This window comes from Ochlerotatus camptorhynchus, unplaced genomic scaffold (assembly GCF_037179485.1).
Source record: "Ochlerotatus camptorhynchus isolate MF236.1 unplaced genomic scaffold, CSIRO-AGI_Acam_v1.1 ptg000365l, whole genome shotgun sequence".
In the NCBI taxonomy this organism is placed as follows: domain Eukaryota; kingdom Metazoa; phylum Arthropoda; class Insecta; order Diptera; family Culicidae; genus Ochlerotatus; species Ochlerotatus camptorhynchus.
In genome coordinates, this window is record NW_027040853.1 from 878,564 (window position 1) to 898,420 (window position 19,857).

Here is a 19,857-nt window from a genome sequence, read left to right on the forward strand (position 1 = left end):
GGAATATATCGCGAATTGGTTGCCTGTAAATTAATAATTATCAGTTCGCGATATATTCCACGTAAAATTGAGCGATAATACAAAACGATTAATGGACCTTACTGACTACCATAACCATAATTATTAATGTTCTCAAACCATAAGTAAAAACGTTCTAATATAGTTCTCTTTCCAAAAATGTATGGAGAAAACAAGAATTTGGAATGGTAATGGTTCTTAACGACCCATTATTTGTAAGGTCCGCTTCCTAAAAACCATAATACATAAGGTTAAAACTTTATCACACAAACGTTCATGTAAGGTTCCAAAACCATTTCAGTTAAAGTTTAGGAGGGATTATAAACAATTTATAACCATTATCGGTAAGGTCAAGTGATGGTTTGCGTTTATGCGGGTATACTACACTGATAAAACTAGTATGGTATCACGTACCATTGAAATGTGTTTAATTATACCATGACAGCTCATAGTAAAATCAACCGATATTTCTTTCAAATCTAATATTTTTTTTTAACTTATTTACTATGCTCCCCATAGATTTCATGTAGTATTATTAATAACATTCATGGTTAAACAATACTTCAAATTTACCATGTTATCTTGAGAATATGGTAACATCAACAGAAATGCTGTTTGGTTGGAAAACAGAACGATTACTATTTCACTGCTAACCGTGGTAATCACAGATTATTGTATGATCGCCATTTTTTAAAAACTCATTCGACAAGTGCGCATCAGGGGGTATTTTTCAGGTTGCAGATAAAAGTGGCAGCTAAAGTTGAACTATTGAATCATTCCTGGAATCATTGTTGTTGTGGAGGTAAAACTCATTAACGGTAAACAATTTTAATTTAATTAAGGTTTATTTATGTGGAAGCAGACAAAATACCGGAACAGCAGAATTTTCTCGATCAGGAGCTAGATCCATCTGTTTATGTCAAATGGTAATCAGTAACAATTATTAAATATAAAAATTTTAACATTAGATTTTAGATAGGCTTTGAACCGGAATAACGGACACAAACATGCACTTTGATAAAAGCGTCGTAATCTGACCGACACCGCCTTCATGCAATCCTGCTAAATCTCTACCGGGGTCTCTGGATCAAACCACCACCATTGCTCAACTAGGATTATTCAGTGTGTGTGTGTTGTGCAGAGTATTTCAAAATAAATAAATTATGCCTATATTCTAAATGGCTTCTCAGAACAACTTTTTTTCTGAGATTTCAATTGATTAGAAATTTTCATAAATGATTATTTTTTTTATTTGATTGGAATCTACAAAGAGGTCGAAAGTCTCAAATCAATGCAATTATATTTTCGCAGTAGAAATTACTACATAAATATGGTTAACAATACTATTCTCAATAGTAGTAGAATTAACTGAAATTTCGTTTACTACAACAATAATTTCCGTTGTAGTTGATGCAATCACTTTTGTTTTTGTTTATACTAGAAGAATGGTTCACCGTACTACGCCAACGTTTTTGACGCAGTATGGTAACATCAACAACAGTTGTATTCATTTCAAATACAATATTCGTTCTACCGAAATTTAGTGGTATTTTGTTTTCATTTTTAACCTACGAAATAGTAGTGGTTACCATGGGACTGTTTTCAGTGTACCCGCTGAAATGAGCATGTTCGACTCAATTTTGAGTTGTTGCGAGTTACCGTGTACACTTTTATACCAGTTAATATTTCGTTCTTCGTTTTCTGTCAACAAGCAATTTTTAACGAAGGTATGACGTACCGCTGACGGGCGAAGTGCGGACATAAAAAAAAATCACGAAAGAAAATCGTCTCGTTCGACAGAACTTCGCGAGTAAATTTTCGCTTATCAATAAAATTGTTCCGATTCGATTCTTCCTCCGTGGCTAGAAACTCAAATTGGCAGTCGTTCTCTTCCCGGTGATTTCCAATTAATGTTGATTGTGTTATATAATTAAGAACGGCGTTCGGCAAACGATGTGGAGCAATTCAATCTAAAGTAATTCTTGCATTGGAGCACAGCGAGCGACATTAGTGAGTGAGTGCTGGATGGATGGCGTTCCGCAAATGACGACGATTCATCATTAGTGGAATTTTATGTGCTGGAAAAGAATCTATTAGTGCAAAGTGGTCGTGGTCGCATAGGGGTTGGCTGTCGAGTACTTTATCGCTATCAGTCGAAGAAGATAACTTCCTTTGCTAAGTTTGATATCCAAGTTACGTTTGTTCACAGTGCTGGACTGTTGGAGGCTGATATTGGAATTATATAAAATAGAAAAAAGGGGAAGACGATTTCCTCCCATATGCAGGCGATAAAATAGTGCCCTTCCAGTCTCCTGCTCCGTGCGTTCCGACGACCTCCTCTCCTCCCGTTGCAGCGTTCTTCAGTTTGCAGCTTTTGACAGTCCTCCTCGTCGTGTCGGTGTCGAACGACGGACGGATAGACAGTCCACATAGAGCGAGAGTGGACGGACGAGATTCAGTGATTAGCGAGAAATTACACAATTTATTACTATCTCAATACGCCGCCCATCGTCCGTGCGTGAAGTGCAGCGGTGCAAGAAGAGCACCAGTTTATGTGTGTGTGTGTTTGTGTGGAACATCTGCACGAACCACCATTGTGCCCCGGAAGAGCTAGTTGGACGTGAAAGAAGGGAATCACGGAATAAGCGACATTTTGGCTCGATCAATTGGATTAGCAAACAGCAGCAGCAGCAGCAAAAATGGTATGTTTTTGTCCACATCCTACAGTGAGGTTGAGTTGGTATTCGTACAGTATTTCAATGTTACCTTCATCATACATGATTTATTACGTCACGCAATAACAACATTTTGTTTTTATTCAATGGAATTTAACTTTTGTTTAAAAAAATAGTGAGGGTCGAGCCTGGCTGTAGTGGTTAGTATCAATGTCTCTCACACTGATAGTCACTAGTTCAATTCACCTCTCTCGACAATAGTCACGAATGACCTAAAATGTGTTAAAGCGGCTAAAACAAATCAAAAATCACAATATTAGTTGATTTGTTAAACCAGGGAACTGGCAATCAATACCAACAACTTCAAAATGTCTTATTCGCTATCCCATAAATATCTTGGAATAACTAGTCAATGTAGTTATCTGAACATTCTCCAATAGTTTCCTACACATTCGTTCAACGTTTCGACGTTTTCAGGGTGTCTACTAACTGGAAAAACTGGAATCTTTAGGGTATTTTATTTAACCTGAAATATTCTGGAACTCTCAGGAAATTTTCAACTTCGTTTATCATGCAAATGTTTAGGAATAGTGTATATAAAAGTACGCCAGAGAACCTTCCCAGGAATTAAAAAATATATAATACAATCAACTTTTTCTTTCTTGTTAGTTACTTTTACTGTTGGAACACATTAATTGTGGAGTGGATTCAGTATCTGTGGAGTAGATCTTCAGTATCAACATAAATTCTTATGCAGACAATTTCTACAGATTTTAAACTTAGACTATTTTTTTAAATCTAATGGAACCTAATTAACCGTGAAGAAATTTTCTAGAATCTGGAACGAAAATAAACATTCTATATTTCGGGCAAAGAATAAAATCCAAAAACGCAGATTTCAAATAAATTACGGGCTTGCAACAGTTTCAAATTTTATGAATAAATTGGATGATAATTACCAAAGATCTGAATTCAGAGGAAAATATCGAAGTATGGTTTTTTAGGAAAATGAAATCAGAAGATTCTTTTCAAATTAGTTATGAGGAACTCCAGAGTCCAGGTGAAACGTATGGTGCATTCTAATGTAGTTCTGAATAGAATTCCAGGGGAATCCTGTTTAGGATTCAAAGTAAATTTTCAAGAAAATTCAGTATAGCATTGCAAGGGAATTCCAAAGAGAGTTCTGACTAAAACTGCAAAGTAATTTGGAGAGGGAGTTATAAGGGGAACTGAAAATTAATTCTAAAGAGAACAAATACCCATGAGGATCAGAATGTGCGTCTAACAAGAATCACCCAGTACTCTAGGATGATTGCACACAACTTCCCGCATAAATGCGAATAATTACTTGGCCTTACCAAAAATGGTTAAAAATTGTTTATAATCCTTGCTAAACTTTAACTGAAATGGTTATGGAACTTTACATGAACCTAGGGGCTAGACAGCTTTCAACCATGAGTTTTTTTTGAGCAAATCTTGAGTAACTCTGAGTTACTCCCGTTGCTAAATGAAGAAAATAGTTGACAACATGATTTTTTTTTATCGCAGCAACTCAGTTGAACAGGTTTCTCTCCTTATTTACATATTTTTGGTTCTGCTCAAGCAAAAAAAAAAACAGAATAGTTCTTGGTGATCTGGGAATAAGAAAACGGGTTTTAATCAGGGTATAACTTATTGATGATATAAGTTATAATACTATCCTTCTCGTTGCTACAGAATGTCCAAATCATTCCTCTGAATCCATATTATATTTTCCGCTTGCACCATAAAAAAAAAGTTTAATCAAGAAGCTTGAACAAAGGTGGGCCATTACCTTCTAGCTCAGCAGTGAAAAACGGTTGGGTTTAAACTCCCGACACCGATGGATGAAACAGTTTTACGGTAAACAAAGGGTGCTTAATTCATGCACCAAGCACAATGTCTATTGGGACTTCAATCAGACAATCCAGCCGGTATCCAATAGGAGGTGTTTGTTTCGTATCAACTAACTAAGCACTCGCTACGGTTAAATAATACATAACACTTTATTTAACACAGCAAAACATACAATATTTTTATCAGGCTTATCACTAATTTGTATTTCACTTAAACTAGGAACAATTTAACGGATTAAAATTCCGTCGTAAGTCTCCTATTCGTGTAATACAGTGACTTGGTTGAGGTGGGACTGATCCCTTTACCCGCACGATCGTTGTAGGAAGGTCAGTCCTCCGTCGATGCGATTATTTCCTTAGGCTTCTGAGAGTGGGTGATATTCACACCGCTCTTATCACTTACCTGGTCCGGTCATCCTGATCACTCCTGTGCAATCGGTGGCAATCGATGACGATGATGACACTAGTACCAAACCATTGATTTCGAAGTTTAGAAGTTTTGGCCTAGATTTAGTATTCATCAGCTGAAGTCACTGTTAGGATCAACAAAAGATTCTATAAATGTCTTCGGGAATGCCGGAGTCCACAGAATCTCTTGTCCAGATTGCAACAAAATCTACATTGGTCAGACGAAAAGGACTTTTTAAACAAAGTTTAAGGAACACATCGCAGAGGTAAAAAAGGCTAACAAAGAGATGGATAAAGGACTTCATTATGAATTCAGGGCTGGTAACGAGTCACTTTTTAGTGACTTGGTCACTTTTTTCAAGCCAGTCACTAAAAAGTCTCCTTTTTTAAGGTCAAGTCACTAAAGTCACTTTTTTTTTTTAAATCAGTCTCTATTTTCAACTTTTTTAGTGTGAATTTATTTTAAGATTGATCATTCTTTGCTTTGTGACGTATAATCGTCTTCCTCTATCTATGTACTACTCATTTTTCTAAATAATTTTTTTTTGAGTTTTTCAGGTTTTTCCAGAACTTAAATGGATAAATTCCAGGCTTATAATAAGAAAGTTATTTTTAAAATTGGTTTAAAATATGCTTTTTTGGAAGATCAAAAACAACAGTAATTAACTCAAACGTTTTTAAGACATGGCAATCAGTTTTAAAGAAACAGATTTACAATCAAATCCATTGAATGTTGAAGATAAGCACTTGCTTAATTTCTCACTTTAAAATAGTTTAAAAAACACACATAATTTGAGTAATTCCAAGATCTAAAAATATTTAATGTCTTGAAGTTTCGTATTCCAAGTACAATTTCAAGATATTGAAAATTTTCAAAGTGCCTGAATTAAGGAAAACAAATAAATTATTTATTTCAAGTTCGTAATTAACTTTATCAAAGATTATAGATCTTCATTGCAGTCCCATTAACTTCACAACAATTGTAGGAACTTTGAAATTTTTCGGGAATTTCGAATGAAGCTCCATAAACAAACTGCGGGATTATAAGGGAAGTTAACACACTGAAAATATGGGGAACTTACTGGAAGCTTTAAGATCCTCAAATCGGTACTTTTAACATCAGAAAAACTTTTATGAAGTCCCTAAAATTTAAGAGCTCATCATAGGTGTTAAGTGAACTTGATAAATAGAGAAAACTTGAGGGGCATTGTGCAATTTTTTTACAAGTTCTAAGCTACTCAGAAAAGTTAGATCTAGAGATTTTTGGAAAATTTCAGATCTTAAAAGCAGGTCCCGTAACTTAAGTCCAGACTTTTGGGGCAGTTTAATGATCTATAAATGTAAATATAGAAAAATTGAGAACCCTGATGTTCCGAAAATTTCAGGAAAGTACAGAGACCATCAGAGAATTTATGAAAACTTCAGAAATATTTCAGGATCTTCACAGAAGTCCCGAGAATTTCAGGGAAATTTATCTTCAATAGAATTGAGAGCTTTAAGGAAGCTTCGAGAACATCAAGACAGATTTCATGGAAATTGTAGAAACCTCCGGATATTTCAGCAAAGCTCCGAGAGAATTTCTGGGACGTGATAAAAATTATATGAACATCCGGAAAACGTGAGAGTATTTTAAGGGTGTTATATCATATGGATTTGGAAAATGTGAAAATTTAGCTAAGTTGAGAATATTAACGAAGTTCCATTAATTAAAAAAAAAATACGAGAACTTTTAGCAAGCAGCGGTATCTTCAAGAAATTACAGAGAACTTCTAATAGATTTAGATAGTTTCATGATATTCAGCGGAGTTGCGAGTACTTCGAGGACGATCAGATAGATTCAGAATAATCCTAGTAACTTAAGCAAATTTGCAGCGACTTACAAGGAATTCCGTGGAATTATGGGGTATTCCAAGAATTTTATGATTATCCGAATACGCCAGCGTACTTTGAATATATATCAGAAATTTTCTCGGATTATTAAACAAATTTAGAGAACTTCAGGTAAGCGTAGATAAGTTCAGGGAAAATAAGAGAGCGTTTATAATGGTTAGAATACTTAAGAAAAATTGTCGAAACTTCAAGGCAAATCAATTAATTTCAGTAAAGTTGCGGGTTCTTAAAATATACTGATAAATTCAGGGCAGTTTTGAAAACTTTAAAGAAATTCAGTAATCGTTAAGGCAGTTTTAATAACACCAGGAAAGTCTAGACTATTGAAGAAGTTTTAAATTAGTGTCGATAATTTAATGGAAGTTTCATGAACTTCAGTGAAAATCATAGAACTATATTAATTATTTTGTTTGAATCCCATGAAAATTGCGCAAGCACAAAAGTTCCAGAAATTTAGAAAAACATCGAAAACTTCAAAGTGGTCTTCAGAATCATTTTGAGAACTTCTTAGAAATCTATGGAGCTTTCGGGGAGATCCGTGAACTTCAGGATTTTTTATGAACGTTAGCAAAATGCAGGTGCTTTTGGAAGAAGTCAAGTATGCTCCGAAAATTGGAGGAATTTCGAGGGGAGTTCAGTTCCATTAGTTTCAGAAAATTTGTGTTAAATTTAAAGCAGTTCCCAGATTTTCAGATAACTTCAGAGACGTTAAAAAGTTAATTGAAGTCCTCGCATAAGTTCAGAAGTTCACTGAAGCTTACACATTTTTAGGACGGTTCAATTAAATTCAGCGCAGTACAACAAGCTTCACGAGAACTGCAAAAACTTTAGAGAAGTTTTGAGAATTTCAGAAAAGAAAAGAGAACTTCAGAGCAGTTCCGTTAACAATAGAGAAGTCACAGAAGTTTAGATGACTTCAGCGAATTGTTAATCCTTTAGAGGAGATCCAGGAGAAAAAAATTGGAAACTTTAAGAAGTCCTAAAATCAGTTGCTATCCATCTCATTAACCGATCAGACGTATAATACCATTCTCGAACTTCTTTTGTGTGACGCGCGTGAGTTTTGTTGCCCATAGCCATGCGGGCTTTGTGAGAAAATTGTGTCGTTTTGGATACATCCATTCTGCCTAAGCGGCCGTGTATTTCGGAAATCAAACGATTTTTAGAAAGTGAACTGCAACTTGATATGGTCACAAGTGAAATGCATCCAGCCACACAATGTGAAAAACGTTGTATACCTGGGTATGCAAAGTAACGAAGTAGCAAGAAGAATCGCTTCAGTTCATCACCTGAAGCATTTTATGGAGTATGAGGGAAAAAAGATCTCTATTCCAATTTATGTCGAAAGCAGCTCTGTCGACGTACGTTTGCATGATCTCCCAGATGACATGGAAAATGTGGCTATCATCGACCATTGCGCCAGTATGGAGAGGTGATAGCAATTCGCGGTGAGGTTTGGAAGAGTTATTTTCCAGGCTTCAGCAATGGAGTGCGTGTTTTAAAAATGAGACTTATTCTTCTCATCCCGTCATTCATCACCGTGGATGGCGAAATTACACTGGTATCATACCCAAACCAAGTGAAAACATGTCGCAATTGTGAGCCCAAATCTCACCCAAAGCAACGCTGCTCCGATGTGGCAGCAGCAGCAGCAGTAACAGCAATAGCAAACGAAGACAATACTCTCAGTAGCTGCACCAACAACAACTACGTTAACAGCAAGAACAAGAACAATACTCTCAGTAGCAGCACCAACAACACAAACTTCCATCAAACGCAGTCAACAGTAAGCAGTGGCCCTCGCTCCCGAAATCGATACCAAATGCAGACCAACAGCAAAACAACAAAACCGAAACGATCCCAGATCTTTCGCACATTGACGATCCTGAAGAACGGTGTGGATTGGTCGAGGAAAGCAAGAAGAGGATTGATGCCATCTATTTAGAGCAAATTGAAAATAAGAAAAAGAAGAATAATGTAATTTAACTAGGATTTATTGTATTTTGATAGACCTCGGCTCCGTAAAGTTTAACGACATTTGAGCCTAACAAATAAACGAATAGTTAAAAAAAGAAGTCCTAAAAAGTTCAGGGAAGTTTAAGATTTTGATAAGAAGTATTGTGAGGCTCAGGCTAGTTTCTCAAACTATAAAAGAACTTCAAGGCAGTTTCATTAACTTCCGGAAAAAATTGGGAACTTTCAAGTAGTTCTGAAAACCTTGGAATAGTCCATTCCATATTCAACGGAGATTTCCATTGAAATATTTCTCAAAATTTTGCTGAAGCTATCCTCCAAATCCAATTTTATTTTAGTTTTCTTTGGAATTACCTTGAAATTCTCCACAATAAGAAACTCTTTGGAAAGATTCTCCGAATGTTAATTGTATTCATTTCAGAATTTCTATTCAATTGCACTCCTTTCCTTGGAATTCTACTCACGTTGAAAGTCTCCTAAGAATTCATTGGCATTTCATCTCACAAATTCCGTAGATTTCTTCTCATAATTTGTTTGGAAAACTCTCCTGAATAGAGTTTCCGAATTCCTTTGAAGACGCCCTGGAGTTATTTTCAGATTTAATTTTAATCCTCCTTTTAGTATTTTCAAAACATTTCCAAGGACTTATGCTCCGGATTCGTTTTCTCTCACAAACTTTATGAAATTATGCCCAGAATGCCCTTGAAATTTTCCTCTGAAGCTCACAAGAGCAAGGGGCTGCAAATACTCATTTCAGCTAAAACAATGTTTTTTTTTAATTATGAAATAATTAGATGCCATGATCACATTTTGAATTTGTAGGATACAAGACAAGTGTTTGACATATCAAACCTGTTTATTTCACTTCATGTGAGTCACAATCAGCGATTTTTCACTCACTCACTCACTCACTCACTCAGCGATCAGCAAATCGCTGATTGTGACTCATAGAAAGCAAAATTTACAGGTTTTATGTAAACCTCTTGTAAGTTACAAGTAAAACATGTCATCATACCATCTTTTAATTTTATTATTCCGAAAAACATTATTTTAGCTGAAATGAGTATTTGCAACCTTGCACAAGAGTTGTGCTCCTCAGAAATTGCTAAGAGTTTTCATTGAAATTTACTTTTAATTAAATTCAGGGTTTCTTAAAATTCTACTCAAAACTGTCAGGCTTCAATTGAAATCTAAAATTCCTCAGAACTACCTTGAAAGCAAATTGCACCTGATGTTTCACTTTAAAGGTTCACATCGTACATAAGTGTTTACGAGATACTAATTGAATAAGCCTAAAACATCAAACATTTATTTGGTATGCCATCATAACGACTACTTTTCTTCTCTTAAGTCACTTTTTAATCACTATTTTAACAACTATAAGTCACTATTTGGTCACATATTTCATCAACATGGTCACTAAAATCACTATTTTTAACAGCAGTGATTGCTACCAGCCCTGCGAATTGAAATCCAAGGATGATCCTGTGCAGTGTATTTCCGCCTTGGAAACTAGACATAGCAGAAAGTTTAGAAATATTTAAACATAATCCATCAACATTGCTTAATAGAGATCAAGGAAACGGATACTCGAGACTCTATAGCATGCTACCTAAAACCACACATCATAAGATGTATCTACCTGTTGGAGACTAAATTTAGGTACCTGGTTAGGTAAATTGTGACATGTGCATGTGCACAGCCATCAGTACGAAATTCCCAGCCTCCGGATATTATTGGCCAAAGTACGTCTGCGTCGCAAATACCGCCACGAGCGAACGTGAGATATGCAAATCCCCGAGCTGATCCAACATCGTATACGGAAGATGAAACTTTAGCACAGGGACAGGGACCCTCTTCAGTGCAAATTGCAGCTCGTCGGGTGATGTCACTAGATCTCCCAGATTTTGATGGGAAACCTGAAGACTGGCCCATATTTATTAGCCAGTACAACATCACCACGGAATGTTGTGGTTTCAGCAATGCCGAAAACCTTGTTCGGCTGCAACGATGCCTGAAGGGCCATGCTCGAGAATCGGTTCGCAGCCGATTACTTCTTCCCGCGTCCGTCCCTCAAGTAATAACTACACTCAAGATGCTCTGCGGCCGACCCGGGTTACTTATAAATGCTCTGTTGAACAGAATGCGTTCTGCACCGGCGCCGAAGATGGAACGCCTTGCGACGCTGATTGAGTTCGGGATGGAACTGCAGGGGCTCTGCGATCACCTAGTAGCTGCGGGAGAAATAGCTCATTTAAACAATCCCTCGTTGTTACAGGAGCTAGAAGACAAGCTACCTTCACAGCTCCATAAACAAACCGTGACTGGTGTGACGCTGCAGACCTTTGCTACGTACATGTCACAAATGGTTACTGCGGCGAGCCAAGTGACCAAATTAGTTCATTGCTCTAGCGATCACAAAAAGGGAACGCAAAAGGAGAAAGCGCGGGTGTACACGCACAGTTCGAACAGTGTAGAAAGTACATCCTGTGGCCACTCGAATCAATATTCTACAGGTCGGAATTGCGCAGTCTGTATAGTCAACCGGATCATCGATTCAAGGAGTGCAAGCAATTTTTTGAACTCGACGTAGAAAATCGTTGGCGAAGAATACACAACTTGAAGCTTTGCCGGACTTGTCTCAACCAGCACGGAAGGAATCGTTTTCGATTGTCTACGAAGTGCGGGATTGATGGGTGTGAGTTCAAGCACCATCCGCTGTTACACTCCCAAACGGAAAACAAGGTCAAGCCAGTTACTGCCGAAAACCATTCGCATCGAGATCAAGAAACGAAAACGTTGTTCCGAGTCGTTCCCGTGATTCTGACGGGGAGAAGTGGAAGTGTTAGCACATTCGCTTTCTTGGACGATGGTTCTTCACTAACGTTGGTCGAAAAATCGGTAGCTGAGCGATTGGGAGAGTCCGGACCAAAAGGAGCCTTGTACCTAAATTGGACCAGCAATGTAACCCGGTGTGAAGTAGATTCTCACGAAATATCGAGTCAGCTAGAACGGTATCTGAGTTGAACCTTCCAATTCAGTCGGTGAAGCCGGAACAACTTTCGCTGCAATACACTCACCTCAAAGGATTACCGATAGCTCGATACGAAGACGCCGTGCCTCGCGTGCTTATTGGTTTGGACCAGTTGAACTTGTCCATGCCGCTGAAATGCCGAGAAGGGCACAAAGGCGAACCAGTAGCCACAAAAACGCGACTCGGGTGGTGTGTATACGGCGGAGGTAATAATGCGAAGTCCGTTGTCATATCTCGGAATTTCAGCCAGAAAAGGATCTTCACGAGGTAGTCAAGCGGTATTTCGAGCAGGAAGATACAGGAACCAAGCCGATGATGAAACTGGAATCTGCGGAGGACACGGGAGCAAGGAAGATTCTAGCCAATACCACTGTTCGTGTGGACGGTAGGTTTGAAACCGGACTCCTCTGGAGATACGATCATTTCGAGTTTCCAGATAGTTACCACATGGCTCTTCGTGGATTGGAGTGCTTGGAACGTATGATGTTTCGTGAGCCCGAACTGAAGACAAATGTCCTTCGACAGATTGACGACTACCAGACGAAATGTTACGCGCATCGCGCTTCTGAGGAGGAGCTGAAAAATGCTGACCCACGCAGAACATGGTATTTACCACTCGGCGTTGTGACCTACCCCAAAAAACCTAGTAAGGTCCGGTTGATTTGGGATGCTGCGGCCAAAATGGACGGCATATCTCTCAACATGGTTCTTCTTAAAGGACCGGATCTGCTGTCTTGTCTGCCAGGGGTTCTATGCCGCTTTCGAGAGAAGCCTGTGGGGTAAGCGATGACATTCGCGAAATGTTTCACCAGTTTCGTATACGACTTGCAGACCGTCCTGCCCAAAGCTTTCTGATGCGAACAGACCCCAGTAAAAAACCAGATGTGTACTTCATGTACATGTACTTCATGGACGAAGCCACCTTTGGCTCCAGTTGCTCGCCGTGTAGCGCCCAGTTCATCAAGAATCGTAACGCAGACGAATTTGCTGTCGACTATCCCAGGGCAGCGGAGGCGATAATCAAGTGTCACTACGTGGACGACTACTTGGACAGTAGCTCAACGAATGGCAGCAGAGGTGAAAATGATCCACGGAAAGGGCGGTTTCGAAATTCGAGATTGGCACTCCAATCCCACGAGGTGCTCAGTCATATGGGCGAAACGGTGGCTTCGGAAGTGAAGGACCTGAACCTGGATAAAATCGAAGGGGTAGAAAGAGTTCTTGGTATGCTGTGGCTCCCAATAGAGGATGGTTCCGTGGCCCGGAGTTTCTCTACCATCCTGAGGAGCAGTAGCCACAACAGAATTTCAAGCAGAAGGTCTGTACAGAGGAGGAACTTCGACCGTGTTTCGTGCATGGAGGCTCGACGTTGGAGCCTCTAGTGAAGTTTGAACGATTCTCTCGATGGATGCGTCTTGTCCGGGCAATGGGTTACACACTCCGGTTCATCCGAAATGCTCGACGAAGTAGAGGGCAGCGAGACATAGCGCCGTTGAACTCTGACGAAATTCGAAGAGCGGAAAGCATTCTTTGGCACTGCTGTCAGGTGGAGAGTTATCCAGACGAGATCGCCCAACTGAATGTCGACAAATCATCACCAATCTATAAGCTGTCTCCATACATCGATGAGTGTGGAGTACTGAAGCAGGATGGACGGATTGGAGCAGCAGGAAACACAGAGTTCAATGCAAAGTTTCCGATAATCTTACCGAAGTCACACCGATTGACAACTCTGATTCTGGGCAACTATCACCGTAGAAACCACCATGCGAATCCCGAGACGGTGGTGAATGAGGTAAGACAGAATTTCTATATTTCTCATCTTCGGGCAGCAGTAAGGAAGACTTCTCAATTTTGCCAAAAGTGTAAGGTCTACAGATCACAACCGTCAACGCCAAAAATGGCACCTCTGCCGGTCGCCAGATTAGCATCCTTTGAACGTCCTTTCTCATATATTGGAGTGGACTATTTTGGCCCGGTGCTTGTGAAGATTGGGCGCGCTCACGCAAAGCGCTGGGTGTCATTGTTTACATGTCTGACGACTCGCGCAGTTCACCTCGAAGTTGCGCCTAGCCTGAGTACGGAGAGCTGCATAACGTGCTTTCGCCGATTCGTCGGGTGGCGTGGAGCCCCTTTGGAAGTATACAGCGACAACGGCACCAACTTCCAAGGTGCTGAGAGAGTGCTTAGAGAACAGATCTGTAACGGCCTGGCAGAAACATTTACCAATGCCAATACAAAATGGTTGTTCAACCCACCCTCAGCTCCACATATGGGTGGATCTTGGGAGAGGATGGTCCGTTCTATCAAATCTGCCATTGAAAGTATCGACACCGGAAGAAAGCTTAACGACGAAGGAATCCAAACATTGCTAGTCGAAGCGGAAAGTATGGTCAATTCTAAACCGTTAACCTACCTGCCTGTGGAGTCAGAAGAGCAAGATGCCCTAACGCCAAATCACTTTCTGCTTGGGAGCTCCTGTGGGGTCAAGCAACCAGTCGCAAATTCCACAGATCACCGGGAAGCAGTCGTAAGCAGCTGGAAGCAGATCCGACATCAGTTAGACATCTTCTGGCGCCGTTGGTTGAGGGAGTATTTACCAACGATTTGTAGGCGGACAAAATGGTTTAGCGATACCAAACAAATAGAAGTAGGAGACCTAGTGGTCATTGCGGATAGTAGCAAACGGAACAACTGTATACGGGGTCGAATAATGGAAGTAAAGTCGGGCCTCGATGGCCGGGTACGACGAGCTACAGTTCAGACGAGCTCGGGATTCTTAAGAAGACCAGTCAGCAAGTTAGCCGTGTTAGACGTCGGTTATCCAGGTAAAACTGCTCGAGATACGCAGTGTTACGGGGGCGGGAATGTTGCTGTACAGTCTGACAACGATGGTTAGCATCGTAGTACCAACTTTGCAGGATTAACTTAAACGGTGATGACGGGCGAACGTCAGATCTTGCGTCGGAAACTCAGAGAGGGCAAAACAAAGCGGAATTGAATGCGTGGTAGATAGCGCGTGGAAGACGGAAAAAATTCTATATTACAGTTAATTTATTAATTTTCCTTATACTATAAGCATAGTCTTATTACTATTGAGGCTATTTCCATGCATATTTAAGTGATTTCGAATATCGTAAGAACAGAACTTAAAATTACTATATTCTATCACAAATAATTTACTTAGGCCATTCGCAATGCTGTTGTATTTTATAAGGATTGTTTCAATTTGAAACTAGAACAGAAACGCACCTCTCGCAATGCTGAGTTGCAGTTTCATTATTCGAGCACTATTTTGCACCAGATTTGCAACTGCTCGACTATTCTGTTTTATTTCTGAGCGAGTTTGAAACACGAATGGAACTCTGTTTCAAATTTCTTTGTATGTATTTAAAGATGTTTCGAAGAGCTTCACAAACAACTCTATGAACTTCATAGAAAACAGTAAAGTTTATGGAACTTGATGATTACAAACATCTTTTAGAACTGTGCGTTTTATTTTTGACAGTTTCAAATTATAGAATTGTCGAGGAGTTTAAAACAATTTTGAAACTCAGCATTGCGAACGGCCTTATCATTAATTGTAGGTGCGAACTAATTGCTCGAAATCGCAGTACAATACAAGCCAACATTTGATTAATTAAATTGACTATAATTGTGAGTAAATCTTAAAAAAAAAAAAAAACAATATGCAAAATGTAAAATGTATGATAGTTATGTACTTACAGCCCATAGTACGATACTGAATTCTATTATTACCTTACCTAACCTAAAATACGAAGCCTACACTGAATTGTAAGTCTACACTACACAATATTAACCTAATGCTTAAACTAATGAAAATAAATAATTCCAGCTTAAGCTCATTTGCTAAAAGACAGTGTTTCGCGATTAGTTTATTCGTTGGAACAATTCCCCAAAACAAAAGAAGTTCTCCGACCGAATCAATTTTTATCTTCAACCGAGGCTGAAGTGAATTCATTGGCGTTTCAATGCGTTAGGCCGAGTTTAGAATCCGTAGGCCGAGTTTGGCGTCAAGAAGCATTGTTAGACTTTTAATAATATCTCAACAATTTGTTTCTCTTTATCAAATTACCTTTATTAAATAAGGTAAATAAATTTGGAAGCCATCAGTAATAATAACATTCGGTTTGGTGCTAATAGGCCGGAAATGGGGTAGTTAACCCTATCTGGATTTTTTTCTGGAAAATCAGGGAATTTGTTTGTTTTTTTTTCATTGAGTCGACATCCTCAAACTGAACAGTTATAGAATCTGATTTTATCGGTTGAATCCAGCTAAAAAAGTAATTTGTTTCAAACAAAATTGCGGATTCAAAACAAAAAGCTTCACAGTAAGATCGAAGCATAACTTACTCAGTTCGCTAAAATATCACATACTTTGGCCCGGGTTTCATGTTGATGCCAATTAGGCCCTTCCAAAACACACCCACCATCCAAAAGTGAACCTAATTTTGACAAACCGTCCAACTGTTCTCGTTTCTTATCTTCCCAACTGCAGAACTTCCTCCGATTCGGCCAATCGGCGGACATTGACATCGTGTTTGACGGTGCCGAGAACCGGCAGCACGCGGACATCAAAACCGAGGATGGCAAAAAGGAAAAGTACCTCCTGTACTACGATGGTGAAACCGTCAGCGGAAAGGTCAACATTACACTGAAGAAACCGGGCAGCAAACTGGAACATCAAGGCATCAAGGTGGAACTAATCGGTGAGCAGCACTTTACGTTTTTATTAATCAATCAGCAGGTAACCAATTATGAACGTCAACAGGACAAATTGAATTGTACTACGACCGCGGAAATCATCACGATTTCCTCAGTTTGGTCCGTGAACTGGCCCGCCCGGGGGATCTCATTCAGAACACATCGTACCCGTTTGAATTTGCCAACGTAGAGAAACCCTACGAGGTGTACGTTGGATCCAATGTCCGTCTGAGGTAGGATTTGAGAATGTGTTAAATTTGGGCGTTGAAAACCGATTGTCTTTTCGGTGGTCCGTAGGTACTTCCTGAGGGTAACGATCGTGCGCCGTCTGAGTGACATCATCCGCGAGGTGGACATTGCTGTGCACACCCTGTCGAGCTACCCGGACACCAACAGTCCAATTAAGATGGAAGTCGGTATCGAGGATTGCCTGCACATAGAGTTTGAATACAACAAGAGCAAGTGAGCGATTGAATTGTTTGCACATTTCCTTGCAGCATATAATGACCGGGCCTTCTGTTTGCAGATATCATCTACGAGACGTTATTGTGGGCAAAATTTATTTCCTATTGGTGCGCATTAAAATCAAGCACATGGAAATTGCCATCATCAAACGCGAACAGACTGGATCGGGTAAGTTTGTGATCGGGTGTTGCAAATGTGTGATTAAATGGATGATTGAAATGTTGCTATTTTGCAGGTCCCAACATCTTCACCGAGAACGAAATAATTGCCAAGTACGAAATCATGGATGGTTCACCGGTTAAGGGGGAAAGCATACCGATCCGAGTGTTCCTGGCCGGTTACGATCTGACGCTGACGATGAGGGAAATCAACAAGAAGTTCTCCGTGCGCTATTTCCTAAACTTGGTCCTTATCGATACGGAAGATCGGCGGTACTTCAAACAGCAGGAGATTACCCTGTGGCGCAAGGCAGACAAGACAAGGAAATCGTTAACGCCGTCGCAAGCAGCTGCGGTAGCCGCTGCCCATGGTCAACAGGGGGCAAATGCTGTCGGCACTGGTGGTCAGTTGGCACCGCAGGCCAGTGCTACTAATCCTCACATACCGCACCATTTGGTGGGACAGACACCAGTGATGAAGGAACCTCTTTTGGAAGAATTGAGCAATAGGAAGCCGGAAGAGAACAACCCTATCATGGGACTGTTTACCGAGGACAATTCGCAATCAGGTGGGGGGTACTGACGAGGAAAATTTTGTCCTCCGTGCACTAATTCATGATTTTCTTTCCAGACTTGCGACCAAAGCCGGCCGTCCGGCAGCGTACTGATGAAACCACTGGCAACGGTGAAGACACTAGCAGGAAACCTAACGAGCTTGCACCGACGGACGCAACCGAAGAAGACACCCTGCCCCAATCTCAGCAGCATTTGCACCGGGAAGCTGGTGATGGGGCAGCATCGATTTCACATACCACCGACGAGGAAACCTCGTCGCTGTTCGATGCCAACGATTTGAGCTTCAACGCCAACAGTAATCCTCCAGCGACACCGGCAGTGACGGCGGTGGCAGCGGCGGCGACGACAATGACGACGACGACGCCGGCGGCAACGAATGACGATGGCTCCTCGAGTCCAATCGCTATTGCTGATATTGGTTCAATTCCAGCTGAATCGGAGTCGAGTCCGACGGCAACGGTGCCGCCAAAACCAGAAGCAGCTCCACGTGAATCAAAACAACAGCAGAAGCAACTCGAGGAACCTCTGGCGGAATAAGTCTACACATCCCTAGCACGGCAAGAGAAGATTCTCGACTCAAGCAAAATCAACGGCAAGGAGTTTGTTCTATTGCAACGCATGCAGGTAAATATAAATAAAAATCTTCAGTGTATTAGCCTTCACAGATTGAACGCCGAACACCTTCGATGTGTGGTGTTTGGACTTTGATTGCATTTTGGCTCCTTATACTCCTTCTTAGTTAGAGTATAACGACAGAAATGCTACTAAGAATATTTATTAACAAACAAAAATCGTCGGTTTACGTAAGAGAAAAGTTAACACACCAAGAAACCAAACAAAATTTATTCGAATAGAGAGCTTCAAGCTAAAATCCATCCCCGGAAACGATCAAACAGTGTAGACAGCACCAATGTTTAGGAAAAATTTACTAAAGCAATTCTCAACAGCGAGCCTTGTTCCGGACGTGGACAAGCAGCTGGTACAATCTTTCTATACACCTACTAGAATCTTTCTCAACGAGGACTGTGTGTACAATTAAGCATGAATAACGTATTTCAGTGAAGCAACTGCTTCAAGGTGGTCTCTCGAAAATGACTGTTGTTTCGAGCGGGAAGGGAGAACAGTTCGTTGTAAAGTTAATTCTACTATTTTTGTTCCGTCAATATTTGTTTAATACCGTGAAGAAATTGAAACTCAGACTAACAAAAACAAGCATAATGTAACAGAAGAATACAATGTGTCGATAGAAAAACAAATACGAGCAAATTTTAAGTGGAATATTTAATAACACAAATCAGAGAGCAAAGCAAAACAAGAACAATGGAAAAGGGAAGAAAAGTACTAAGTGAAACTACTTTGAGATCGTGACGAGGACTAAGTGAAGCAGCAGAACAGAAAAATCGAGCAATTTGAGAACTGAATGAAATGGTGAAGATGGTTCGGCAGAATATATTATATTGAAAAAATAAACAAGTTATGTATATCAAAGAAGAAATGGTAACAAGTGTTAGGATTCAATGTGCAGTTGTGAAATTCCCTCAATCCTTCAAGCGGCATTCTCCGGTCTTGAAAAGCGGTAGTCTTGATTCGTTATCTGCTAGTCTGCTGATCAAATAAGGTAAGTGAGTTATTGAATTCCATTATTGATTATCTTTAATAGGCGACCTCGGGTGCAAAGCAAGTGAACAATTTATAATATCCTATCTTTCAAAATTCTGGTACTCTTCAGGAAGTCCTTTGAATGTCATCTGGACTCTACCCTGAAAACCTTTAGAATTTTCTTTACCAATTATTTTGGCTTGCTTTTTTGTCCTCTGAATTGACCTTAAAAAACCGGACTTACCCTGAAAGTCCTCAAAACTTGCATTGCATAGGATTAATAGACTTATACTACAACAGAAGTTCTCGCCATTTAAGTTGGGTGTTCTCTGCCATAGAAGTTTGCTCGACGTATCCTCTAAAGCAGTGTTTCTCAATATGTGGGTCGCTCCCGATCCTTTTTTCGCAAATGTTCATTCACAATTATATCAGGTCCCTCGAATGACATCACATCATTCATG

General features: G+C 39.9%; 1 protein-coding gene across 1 annotated transcript; it reads left to right on the forward strand.

Moving 5' to 3' along the window:
* Positions 1-1,781: 1,781 nt before the first annotated feature.
* On the forward strand, positions 1,782-19,292 carry Vps26 (vacuolar protein sorting 26). The gene is made up of 7 exons (XM_065232188.1): positions 1,782-2,720; positions 16,393-16,603; positions 16,666-16,831; positions 16,896-17,060; positions 17,125-17,231; positions 17,299-17,790; positions 17,853-19,292. Exons 1-7 carry the CDS (start codon positions 2,718-2,720, stop codon positions 18,332-18,334), a joined length of 1,626 nt encoding a protein of 541 aa, XP_065088260.1. The 5' UTR covers positions 1,782-2,717; the 3' UTR covers positions 18,335-19,292.
* Positions 19,293-19,857: the final 565 nt, after the last annotated feature.

Excerpts from the sequence above, each read along its gene's own strand:
- Vps26 (XM_065232188.1), top strand. Across the intron at positions 16,604-16,665 it reads CATCAAGGTGGAACTAATCG|GACAAATTGAATTGTACTAC; the intron begins GTGAGCAGCACT and ends GAACGTCAACAG. Across the intron at positions 17,232-17,298 it reads ACGCGAACAGACTGGATCGG|GTCCCAACATCTTCACCGAG; the intron begins GTAAGTTTGTGA and ends GCTATTTTGCAG.